Genomic DNA, 12,119 nt, shown 5'->3' with positions numbered 1-12,119 from the left:
ATATATATGGTCATTACTGAAGCCTTTTAATTTGAAAAAGGATCCTTACTTTCTAATTCTTCTACTATGTATCGAACAATTGGTGAATTCAGAATTGTTAGATCAACTGATACAATAAAGTCAAAAATATTAAAACAATGTAGAAAGCATAAATATAATAGAAATTTATAAATTAGAGGAACGCGATATATTTGCTAAGTCCATACACTTATTCTGAATCACCCTCTACACATATACTTTCCAACATATCTATATCACTATACGAGTTCAAAGCTTAAAATCATGCAAAGTGGCGACTAGGTGTAATTCACAAAATTTATAAAATATGGTCTTTTTGCTGTGAACAAAATGTCGTACCAACGCGGTAGTCGACCTAATTGCCACTTTGATTTACCATATTTACTATAAACTCGAAAAAAAATAAACCAATGCTATACAAATATATAGTTACAGCAGAAATCGCACAAAAAGCGCATCTTGCGACTGAAAATGAAACAGAAAGTCTATGATATAAATAATAAACTTGCTTCTTTGATACACACTTACACACTAGATGGTTAAATGGAGAGAGAAGTTATTACATGCTTGTCAGATAATGTGCATTGCCAATGGACAGTCGCATGTTTCTCACGGTGTACGCGGCCTAATCTTCAGGAGAGACATTTGACTTAAATCGCAACTGTTTGTAATAACTCGATAAACGGCGTCTTTAGTATAAACTCTCCGTATTAACATATACTATAGCGACAACTTCAAAAAGACAGTATCTGATATAAATATATTCGCTGCTCTTTTCCAACATGCATCGCAGCGCAACAAATATATAATTAACTGTACACGCGTAGCGATAAATTACATTTAGAGAGACGGAATTAAGACATGGTAACACCCGTATAAGGAAACTCCATTTGTTTGTTAGGACCTGTACTCTTAGTTATGTCTAGACGTTTAAAATATAGACTTACGAGTATAACTTGTTTGTTAGAGCTAGAACACACTAACATCCCTTCCATATATAGAAAACATTGTTCAATGTTAATCCTTTCAAAATGATAATTCAGTATGCTCAGAAATTTGGCACAGACACTGCCTTTTTGTTGGAATATTCATATCCGATTCACTCCAAGTGATAAAGTTTCGTACAGCGAAGCTACGTGGTCGTATTACTGATGTAACCATTATTCAACATTTCTGATTTATTCATGTAATCTCCCGTGCGTTTGTTGTTTTCCGTTTTGTCACCATTGATTTGAACGTCCACTGAAGGAAATTCTACGTGTAAAGAAGTAATTTCCCTTTTTTCAATGCCTGACATGATTTCAGGATTCCTGTTTTCGTAATCGGGATCATCCTGAAGCTTAGACGGATTTGGGCTATCGAGAAAATTTCGTTTAACTAAACTTTGTGGACTTCCAGATTTTCCTAAAGAACCTTGACTTACGTTACTGCGGGAAGTACTTTTCTTATATATAAAAGGCGAGCTCCTGACTGATTTAAGGCTGCCTTCTACAAAAGGCGAGTTTAATGTGTCCTTACTAGATACGAGCGAATCTCCGGAGATACCGCCAAATTCATCAAATCCAGCCTTGGGTACTTTTATCGAGTTCATGTCATGGAAATTGGAAGCTTTTGAGGTTTCGCCATACGAATCTGCTCCGTATCGTGGACTTAAGGTATTTTTACTGCGAGGTTCAAAACTTGCAAAGTCACCAAAGTCTTGACGCAGCGGCGAATCTTCTTCTCCCTCCATTTCTTCCTCTCGTAAATGCTCTTGTAGAGCAACCATTTCTAAATCTCTGTTTAAATTAAATAATTAAATTACATACATTTAATTATCTAAATATTAATTGATATGAAATTATATACTTACTGGTCAGTTTGTGGTGAATGCGAATTATTTTGATTTCGAGCTTCGATTCCTTCCGGACTATGATAAAAACTAACATTCTCAAAGTCTTCTATACTAACTTCTTGCAATAACTGCGTCTCGATGTCTATAAAGGTAGGTCTTCTCGTGGCTCTATGATTCCAGGTACGCCTCATTAAATTATACAATGAATCAGGACAATTTTCCGGTCGTTCCATAACTCCCCCCTCAATTACATAACGCAATACCTAAAAACAACACAATAATAATTTAAAGAAATGTATAACAACCAAAAATTATTTTTTTGAACAATTTGTATATTTACCTGATCATTCGACAAGCCTTGATATGGCTGCGAAGCTAATGTTACCATTTCCCAGAGAACAACTCCGTAGCTCCAAACATCAGAAAAACTAGTGAATACGCCATCTTTCAAACTTTCTGGTGCCATCCACCTGACTGGTAACAGTCCTTTGGACCCTTTTCGATAGTAATCGGTTTCATATATATCTCTTGTCATGCCGAAATCACCGATTTTTACAGTAAGATCTTCGGCTACCATACAGTTACGAGCAGCTAAATCTCTGTGGACGAATTTCTTTGCGGCGAGATAAGACATGCCGTCTGCAATTTCAACTGCCATTTGCAAGATATCTCTCAATGTCGGAGGTTGTTTAGAGTTCTCGCACACATCCGGTCGGTGACTTCTCAAATATGTCTTTAAATCACCGTTTACCATCAATTCCATAACTACCAATGTAGGTTGACCTTGCGACACTACGCCCAACAATCTGACAACGTGATGAGTATTAAAAGCCCTTTAACAAGAAAATTATAATAAGTTAGAAATATAGAAGGAGATACATATTGTTAGAGAGGAAATAATTAATTCTTACTTCATGACGGACGCTTCGTTAAGGAATTCTATCCGTTCACGGTCGGTTGCGTTTTCATTTACAGTTTTCACAGCACACCGTACTTCCGGTTTGCCTTTCACGACATCCCTGGCCAATCCTTCGTATACCATGCCAAAAGAACCATTTCCTAATTCCCGTAATAATTGAATTTTCTTTCTGGGCACTTCCCATTCGTCCGGTACATAACTTGTGCTTACATATTCTGGATTCACTGTCGCGATAAGCCGCATACTAGGCACATTTCGCATTGATCTCTTTTTAAATACGTACAATATTGTTAAAGAACTAAACGTTATGACAATACCCAATATCGACCAGAATAAAATCCAGAATGTACCAAATGTACCATATTCCGGTATATAAAAATATTTCACTTCGGTATACGCGCCATTTCCAGCTAAACTCGTAGCTCGTACTTTTACAGAATAATTTCCAGGAGAAAGTTCCTTCAAGACGTATGAGTTGCCCATGTTAGTAAAATCGCGTCTTGTGATACATACCACTGTTGCTTGTATCTATATACAATATACGGAAATGAATGTATTACAGACGATAGCATGTACAAGATACATTCTAAATTATAAATTACTTCCCTCTTTTTAAGAAATATTTTTTACATTAAATTCTTTCTTGTTTTTATTTCAGAAACACTTACAATGTAAATAAAAATTAAAAATTGTGTATTACTCACATTTTTTATGTCAATTCTTTTATACTCAATCTGATACGTGACTATTAGGCCATTAGGTTGAGGTGGTTCGTCCCAAGACAATGTAACTATAGTGAAACTGTTATTCTCGCCAGAAGTCTTTAATTCAAAAGTGTTCGATGGAATATTATCTGCGCTCTCCATAGATAACGTACGGTACGTTTTCATGCTCTTCGTTGAACAATTCTTACTCTTCGTATCATTCCCAACACGTTCTCGGCAAGCTTGAACTTCAATATTGTACGCAGCAAAGTGTCGAAGATTTCTCATAACGAAAGTAAGATTGGTGCTGGGTATTAATCGCTCGAATACCGTGAATGTACCATTCTCCACTTTATCGTTAGTACTTTCTCTATCCTAAACATGAAATATTAAGAGTTATATTCAATTTTAAACGATAAGATAAAATACTGTAATTTTACGTAATTAAATGCAGTTAATGAAATTACTATTGATTCATTTCGTAGTATTAATATTTTCACCATTATTTCTGTGGAAGTTACATTAATCTTTTAATCAATTTGAATACAAATATACGTGATATAAAATACAGAAAGAATCATGTTCGAAATATCACTTATAATAAATAAAGTAAATAAGTAAATAAAGTGCAGTACTCAATTTTTTTAATTTTTATATTTGTTTGCTTATACTTAATAATCGTTATTGATAGGGAATCTGAAATTTTACCTGATCATACGTAAACTCTCTGGCTAGATCCGCTGCGATTAACATTTCACTAGTGTGACGTCTTCTACGCTGCTGCGATAGTCGTTTTACATAAACCTGATTGTGTAGCGCATTTTCGAAGGCAATCGAACTGGAAACTTCTTTTTCACGCATCGATTGATCCGTCGTTTCACGATCAGAACAGATGCACGAATCAGTTTTTGCGAACTCCTTCTCCAACTCGTTATGCTTTTTTTCTTCCTCCGCTATAACTTCCTCTGGTGGTTTTGCTTCAGGTAACGGCATAGCTGAAATTAGTAGTAATTGATTAATAATGAATTAACTGTATTTCGAACTGTAAAAATATTTACAGTGCAATAAAAAAATGTAGCACACTCATAATAATTATTATATGACCGTGACAATATACTCGTATTAGAAAAGAATTTTATTTACATTATTATATTGTTATATATTATTGAAAAAAATGATTAAATGATTTAAATTACGTTCGTCACAATAATTCCTCTGGTCAATGAAATTCGGGTCATCGGGCTCCCAACGACCAACAATGCGATAATGCGTTAGATTTCCATTTTTATGAAGTGGTGGAAACCAGGATATAACCAGCTCGTTGCTAGAATTACTCCAAGTCGATAAGGCTCTGGGAGAGCTAGGCGCATCCGGTAGCGTCGTAAAGTACTTGACTTTACTTTGGGCGCCTGACCTTTCCGTGGCTATGGTGTAAGTCTTTACGTAGTAAGCATACTGAGTATACGGCTTCAGTAGGGTCAGTATGTGAGTGTGATAAACAGGCTCTTGTGATTCCGTGCCGTTGTGGGGCTGCGGCGTTGTGCTCTCAGCGGAAACGTCCTCCACCCGCCAGCCATCACCACCACAAGCATCACGGCCATCGTACATAGTTATATTCTGATTAGGCGCTTCGATAAAGTAAACAACGTAACCCAAGAGGGACCTGGTATCGTGATGCGTAAAAGCCTTCCACTCGATAATAGCTCCTCTAGATGACTTCTTAGTGACTTTAGTCTTTAGCTCGGTGACGTTACATGCAACTTTATCTCCATTGCTGCTGGATGCTACATCGTGATCAGTGAATTCTTCCAATTTGGCCTTCTCTCGTAGTTTTTCGATTTCGTGCAGACACAATTTCGGATTGAAATGAAAGAAGAGCTTAGCGGGGCCTCCACTGGACAAAATGGTAATATTCGGGTGCGTGTTCCAGTCCCAGAGTTCTTGAAGATTCTGATTATCGAGCACGGCGAGACTATACTTGCCATTCTCGAGTGTTTGACCGCGTATTACGCGCAGATTCTTCAGAAAGTTGAGAGATATCAGTGGGAAGCTGCGAACGATCTTCAAATAGCCGTCTATCTCCTCGATCGTGCTTAGGCTATCCTCGAGTTCTTTTACGATGTTTTTGCCACCGCGTATCTGTATCTCGAGGCTACCTGCGATGTGTGTACATCCGCGTAATTTCTGTGCCGAAGCGATGCTGTCCACATTTGCACCAGCACATTCCTTTAAGCACGACGGACCTTCACACTTCTGGCAGGTTGGGGGCTTACCCTTCTTCTCTTCACTCTCCATGTAACCCGGAGGGCACTCGATTACGCAGGTACCATTGAACGGCTTATACGGGCGTGACTTCATAGCATCTGGCGCTTCGCGCGGCTTTTGCATCTGAAGGCATTCTTGCTCTTCGATGCAACGTCGATTCATAAATTCGTACTTGCCTTTTGGGCAACGATCTTTACACTCTTTATTTATTATTACATTTTTGCAAACGGTACAATCATTGGCCGTCGGTCCTGTGCATCCACCTAAACAGAATGGATGACAGCATTCTCCCGTACTGTTGCAAGCTCTATTCTCGCACTTCCAGTCGCATACTATAAAGATAAATCGTTACGTTAAAGTAAAACGCTATTTATCGCATTTTTTCGCGAATTAAATAGATAATAACTTACAAATTATGCTGATAGATTATTATTACGTACTATTAATTATACATGCTATTAATTATATGTATGTGGAGGTATTCTAACTAGATGTATTTATATACGACACTCTTAAAAAGATGAAATAAATATGTAAACTGGAAATTTCACATGTAGAACAAGTAGTTGTATAAGAAGTAGTTGTATAAACTAAACTCTACTAACTAAACTCAAATCGTTTAACTACTAATTTCAAAAAAATTTAATATCGTTATCTGTGGTATTTTTTTTTTTTTTTTTTAGGAATCTGGTTCAAGATTCGATGAAAAATCTGCAATATATTCGTGAATATAATCAATCGTAATAATAATTTACTTTGTTGGCAGTGTTGTCGATTCCAGCACAGAGACTGATCGAATTTCGTCTGTCTTGTTGGACATTTTTTGTCGCACACCGGACAACCATTTGTTGGTTTGTTATCCTGTAAACAAAATACGAATGCACTGTAACAGTTCTATTTATTTGTGCATTTGCACGTAATTCTGCTTATAATTTCTCTCAAAATTTTATGTTTTTATTTCTGATACTCTTCATATGCGCTTCATATCGCGAGAAGTTTCAAGTAACTCACAAAAACAAAAATGCCGCTACAGAATTATGACTTTTCAACGTGCTGTTTAAAGCACAAGTATTACAACATGTGAAGCAATGAAAATACATTTCTAACTTGACGTCTTCTATGTAGATATATTGACTATCGTCAAAATCTAATCCTGTCATTTTATTGCCATTATTTTTATAATTGATCTTATTCTATATTGACATATCTCATTTTTTCAAATACCACGTGATCAACGAAATGTAATTTGTATGTATTTCAGAGAAGAGAAACGGGCGCGATAGATGTTTTTAGCAGAATATAGGAAATTCTTTTACCGTGCGAAACTATGTGTAAGAAAGTAAGAGAAGAAAGACTATACTACGTCGAAGCCGAATACGAAGGTCGAAAAACACATTGCGAAAGGCTCGTATTCGATGATCAATACCGTTACCGTTTCTCGCAACGATATGCTTTTCAGAAGATACCATTCGATACTATTTCTGAGTATAAAACAGAGCGAAAATGATTAATTGATCGTCCAAAGTCATCAGTAAAAAGGAAAATTTACGTATAAATGATTTCATCGTCATAGATATTTATCATATTGTATTCGTATTATTCGATCATAAATACGCAGTCCTTGCATAGTTTTACTCACATGATGTTAAAGCGATTTGGACGCTTCAGAAAGTGTATATTGTATCATGGCTAAACATTGTATCACCATTATGTCATTTCTAACGGTTTCTTTATAGAGTTTCTTTATAAGTTTCTTTATAGAGTTTCTTTATAGAGTCTTTTCACGGTGCATTACAGCACTTTGCATAACGCGTTTCATTGTAAAATAAATGAAGTAATTTACCTCTTCCGCCTGAGTTCTTTTTATCTCTTAACAATTCGTGATACGAAAGATGCTGCCAAGCATGATGAGTCGCGCACGTTGTAGTACACTGGTCAAAAATTGTAACTATAAAAAATTCGTGCTATCTTTTCAAAAGAATCTGAACAATTATCGTAAGCCATTATGCTATTTTGATGTCAGTTGGATGTTGCTGATGTTGTTGTGTGAATTGTTCGTCGAATAGCGTCGAATAAAGATAGGATTCTCGGCCGATTCGAGTCTTACAAATATACTTATCTTGGCCATCGAATCTTTCTAATAATAATTTACCGTCCCTGTTTAAGTGCGTTGAGATACAAAAATCGAAGATACTCACCTTTATGAAGTGCCCTCCCTTGCCAGCTTTGGCAATGATATCCCAATCGATGGTATCGACGTAACATAACGTCGGATTCTTTTCGAATCGGACGGATCCGCGCAAAATGCTGGTTAAAGAGTGAAGACCGATTTCTTGAAGATGCATCATCTCGAATGCTACGAGGGCATAATTGATAAAGAGAGAATGACCGCGAATGACCGTTAGATTCGGAAACAAACGACCGACGGTCCTCAGTCCGCTTACCCTAGAAATACAGCAAGCATAAGTGCAAAGTTAAAATATGCGAATAACCATCGCATAGACTGTCTGCTATGCTAATGGGAAAATGTCTCCTTTAAAAGCTACATTATCTACAATATTAACTCTCCCTCTGCAATTTTTGAATTTTTCTGCACAAGCAAAATTTTACTCTCAAATTTCTCCGAAATAAAAGAGGATAGAATTCAGTTTCTTCATTGCTAAGTTATACATTTTTAAAGAAATTTCCATTTTTGTTCAGTTTCCATTTTTATTAAATAAAAGTTTTAACATTTGAGTTAAAAAGACCCAAATTGCAGACGGAGGGTTAAATGATTGGTAAATAGTTGTACCTGTATAAAATAAGATATCCAGTGATCTCGACCAGATCGGGGAAGCTGAGATTGGCGTAGGCCGACTGCTCTGCTCGATCGATCAAGAGAATTTGTACGAAACCTTCGACCACCCGGCATCCTTCTAGTTTTGAGAATTCACTCACACTATTTCTTATGTCTATACTTTGGCACACTGTAACAGAGGAAAACCATATTGTGACGGAATTAATAACGCAACAGAGTTTCCTACTATTAACTATACTCTGGATCAATAATTGCTATCATAAACGCTATCATTGACAAATTTGAAAGAAAAGACACTCGCTAGACTTGACTACTACAATCGTTTATACTGAAATGCTAAACTGCAAAATTAAGAAATTATGTTCATCGTATGTCAGTTATTTATCTGCAAGCCTTTGAATTTTAAGAATTTTTAAGCTAATTGAACATTTATTCTCATTTAACATATATACTTTTTTTGAGTTTTTTCCAACTCCATACGCACGATATTGGAAAACTTTTAATTATATATAGTACTAAACGAAATCATAGAATGGCTAATGGAAATTATTTTGTGTTAATCCGATAAAAATCAGAATTGAAAAATCAGTGTAATGTGATTTTTGCGATTCCGAGCGTGTTCTACAAGTGCCAAGTCACGTCTGGCACGCGGCAACAGCAACGTGCAGCAGTTAAGCCGGTGCATTAAACTGCAGCTTGCTTCCTTGGTTTCGCTAATCATCGTATTGGAACAGGCGTAACGGAACGTAGTCGACGTGCTCGATTTCAACGAGAGACGCTAAAAATACTCGCCGCGCCATCAGCTGCCGTCGAAATAAACAAAAGAAGACGTCGTTCCTCCACTATTATTCGCACGAGCTATATCATTGTCAGAATCGCTTTATCAAGATCATTTCATCCTAGAGGGATAAGCCACGTATCTGCGAAACGCAAATTCTCTAAGCTGTTGCCTTTACGGAATGATTTTATAATACACGACGTCTCTTCTAGTCAATGATTATCTCGTAATATGATTTGCATGAAGAAAGAAACACTAAGATATTTTATGTTATGTGTACACGGAAAGAATTTTTTTTTATCCTGGAAAATATGGTTATATATTTTTTATCCTGGAAATATGGAAAGTATGGTAGTTGTGATATCTACAATACATTATTTTAAAGATTTTTACCATACACCTCAATAAAAATGATTAAATTGATTTTATATAATATTATAATTTTATTAATAAATGAGAGAAATTTACATAAAATTTTTCGAAATACAATGTTGTCTCACTATCATATTTTCAGAATAAATTCTAACAAAGAAACAATTCTCTCCATATAGCATCAATTTGTTTGCAGAAATATATTGCATACTATTCGAAAAATAATAGAGAATAATAATGTTATCAGCAATGACTTTCAACACTAACGATAAGAGGAACCAAACTTATAAATTATGTTGTACTCGAGACTAATTGATGACATGTGTTACTGTCCTTCATGAATTATCTATTCATAAAATTGTCTAGTCGAAGTATGACAAAAGTCACGTCTTGCCAAACTACTACTCTAGTCACACGTTTTTTGGCAGTGCATGTTACCAAAATACGTAAACAACGCACGTGTTAAAATACAGTAATCAACATTGTCGACAGGTGCACTGGCAGTATTATTACCAGACATTTGTTTTCTGTCACATTTGTCGGTTCAAGCATTGTCAAACTTCAAGCATTGTCAAGCGATAAGCGTTGATGAAGCATCGGGGAAATGTCGGGGAAATGTTTATTCATCTTATTTACCGTTCTATTAATAATTTTATTCGCGCATGTATGCGTCTTTCATTTTTGAATTATGACATTGAACAAAAAAGGGGGGAGGAGAGGAATATAAGATTTTTTTTATTAAGATATTGGTCTTAATTACAGTCGCGACTTCCTCCTGAATAAAAATAAAAATCTCTTTCCCAACTGCAATTCAGATTTATAATTTTCATAAATTTTCAACATAAAATTCAACATAAAATTCAACATAAAATTCATACTGATAATTATCAAGCAATTAATTATATGCGAGTCTCATAATTACTTCATGTAACATCATATACGAGAAAGCGTAATGTCTTGTCGCATCGCATCAAAGCTGTTAAAGCCAACAGCTTCGTCGAAGCTGGCGACGAAGCGAGACGAAGCGAAGCGAAGCGAGGCGAGGCGAAGCGAGGCGAAGCGATACCGTACAAGATGCAAAGGTTTCATTCATAACGAATTGCACGAGTTGCAGTGCAGGCGTACTGGAAACGAGTATACTATTTGCGTGCGTATAATGCGTAAATAGTACAGAGCATCAAAGCGGAACAACATAGACTATGATAAACAATTTGGCGTTTTAAACAATCGAGTTAGTTAAGTTCGATTAAGAAAAAAAGCAAGAAGAAACTTTATTTTCAGCCTACTTTTAAAATTAGCGGTAAGCAAGGAAAAAAAATTTTCAAATTTTGTACCATATTAATGCGTGCATTATCTTTTATCTAATTTTAATCGCCTTGTCTTCGTACAATTACAGTTACCAATATAACGAATAATTATTATCTCAAGTTGACGTACACTCTTTTGCAAATAGTAACAATTAGCGTAGCACAAATATGCAAATATAGATACGCAAAAACAAATGGATGACTGTTATGTATAATCAGATACGTTAATATATAAGGTGTTCAGCTTGTTATATATAATCAGATACGTTAATATAAGGTGCTCGCATTCATGAAAATACTTTGCGATATGCTATTCATCGATTCTTTTCATTTTTTGCGAGCATGAAGCGAACATTGAACCAAACAATTAATTATGTAAACGAAAAGGTGCGCCTTTGGAATATTACAGGAAATTTGATCGCGTTGAGTGCAAGGCATAATTGTACATTTTTCGCTTCGAACAGCCCGGGTTCCGCTTTTTAACAAAGTTAAGAATCAGCGAAACGCTTCTTCCGCGTAAAACGCCATCGATCGTATTTCACAGCGGTAGGAATTATACGTAGAAGTATAGGGTGGGGAAGGAACGAGAGAGATACGACGCAAAATTGCAAGGTGGCAACACGTGTGTTGCGAGGTTGCACCCGGTACACGCAGCCAATGCGCGATACAAAGGAACGGTCGGGAGATTCATCGCTTCTGGGTAGCCTACATAAGAAATTGCAACGGCCGGCGCATTCCAAACACTTCGTCAAGGTTGCTTCTTAGCCATTCACCCAAAGGCCGAAGCACTTTGGATGCCCTATACATAGACAATGTATAGTGTAACGATGTGTTCGGGTCTGTGCGTGTGCACCAGCACATTCGTATGATGCTACCCTGTGGCATTCCTCAGCCTGGTCTGCCTGCCTGATCCAGCCCAGCCTGGCCCAACTTGTATAAGACGGTATCAGGCGCCGACAATTCCATCTCGATCGATTGCTACTTTGTATTCTCAATAGAGAACCCGTGAGATCCAGACATAACGAGATCCCCTGTTCTTGACGTACGTGTCACAAGGAAGCGCGATACTTCGCGGTCAAGTACGCTATCTTGATGCCAACACTTGATGTAAAGGCGCTCTTTGTA

The 12,119-nt window shown here is 36.5% G+C and overlaps 1 protein-coding gene across 2 annotated transcripts; it reads right to left on the bottom strand.

Moving 5' to 3' along the window:
- Nucleotides 1–296: 296 nt before the first annotated feature.
- On the bottom strand, nt 297–8,599 carry LOC108688331 (insulin-like receptor). 2 transcript variants are annotated; one of them, XM_018194544.1, is made up of 10 exons: nt 7,939–8,599; nt 6,496–6,601; nt 4,672–6,072; nt 4,184–4,470; nt 3,476–3,850; nt 2,764–3,299; nt 2,193–2,685; nt 1,871–2,115; nt 1,442–1,796; nt 1,269–1,373 (listed from the first exon to the last, which is right to left on the bottom strand). In XM_018194544.1, the coding sequence occupies exons 1-10, from the start codon at nt 8,086–8,088 to the stop codon at nt 1,359–1,361; spliced, it is 3,963 nt and encodes a 1,320-aa protein (XP_018050033.1). In that variant the 5' UTR covers nt 8,089–8,599; the 3' UTR covers nt 1,269–1,358. The 2 variants fall into 2 exon arrangements, with proteins under 2 accessions (XP_018050032.1, XP_018050033.1); XM_018194543.1 differs by having other exon boundaries at nt 297–1,796.
- Nucleotides 8,600–12,119: the final 3,520 nt, after the last annotated feature.

Source organism: Atta colombica, unplaced genomic scaffold (assembly GCF_001594045.1).
Source record: "Atta colombica isolate Treedump-2 unplaced genomic scaffold, Acol1.0 scaffold228, whole genome shotgun sequence".
Classification (NCBI taxonomy): Eukaryota; Metazoa; Arthropoda; class Insecta; order Hymenoptera; family Formicidae; genus Atta; species Atta colombica.
The sequence above is the reverse complement of the archived record's forward strand: the minus strand, read 5'-3'. Positions and strand labels throughout refer to the sequence as shown.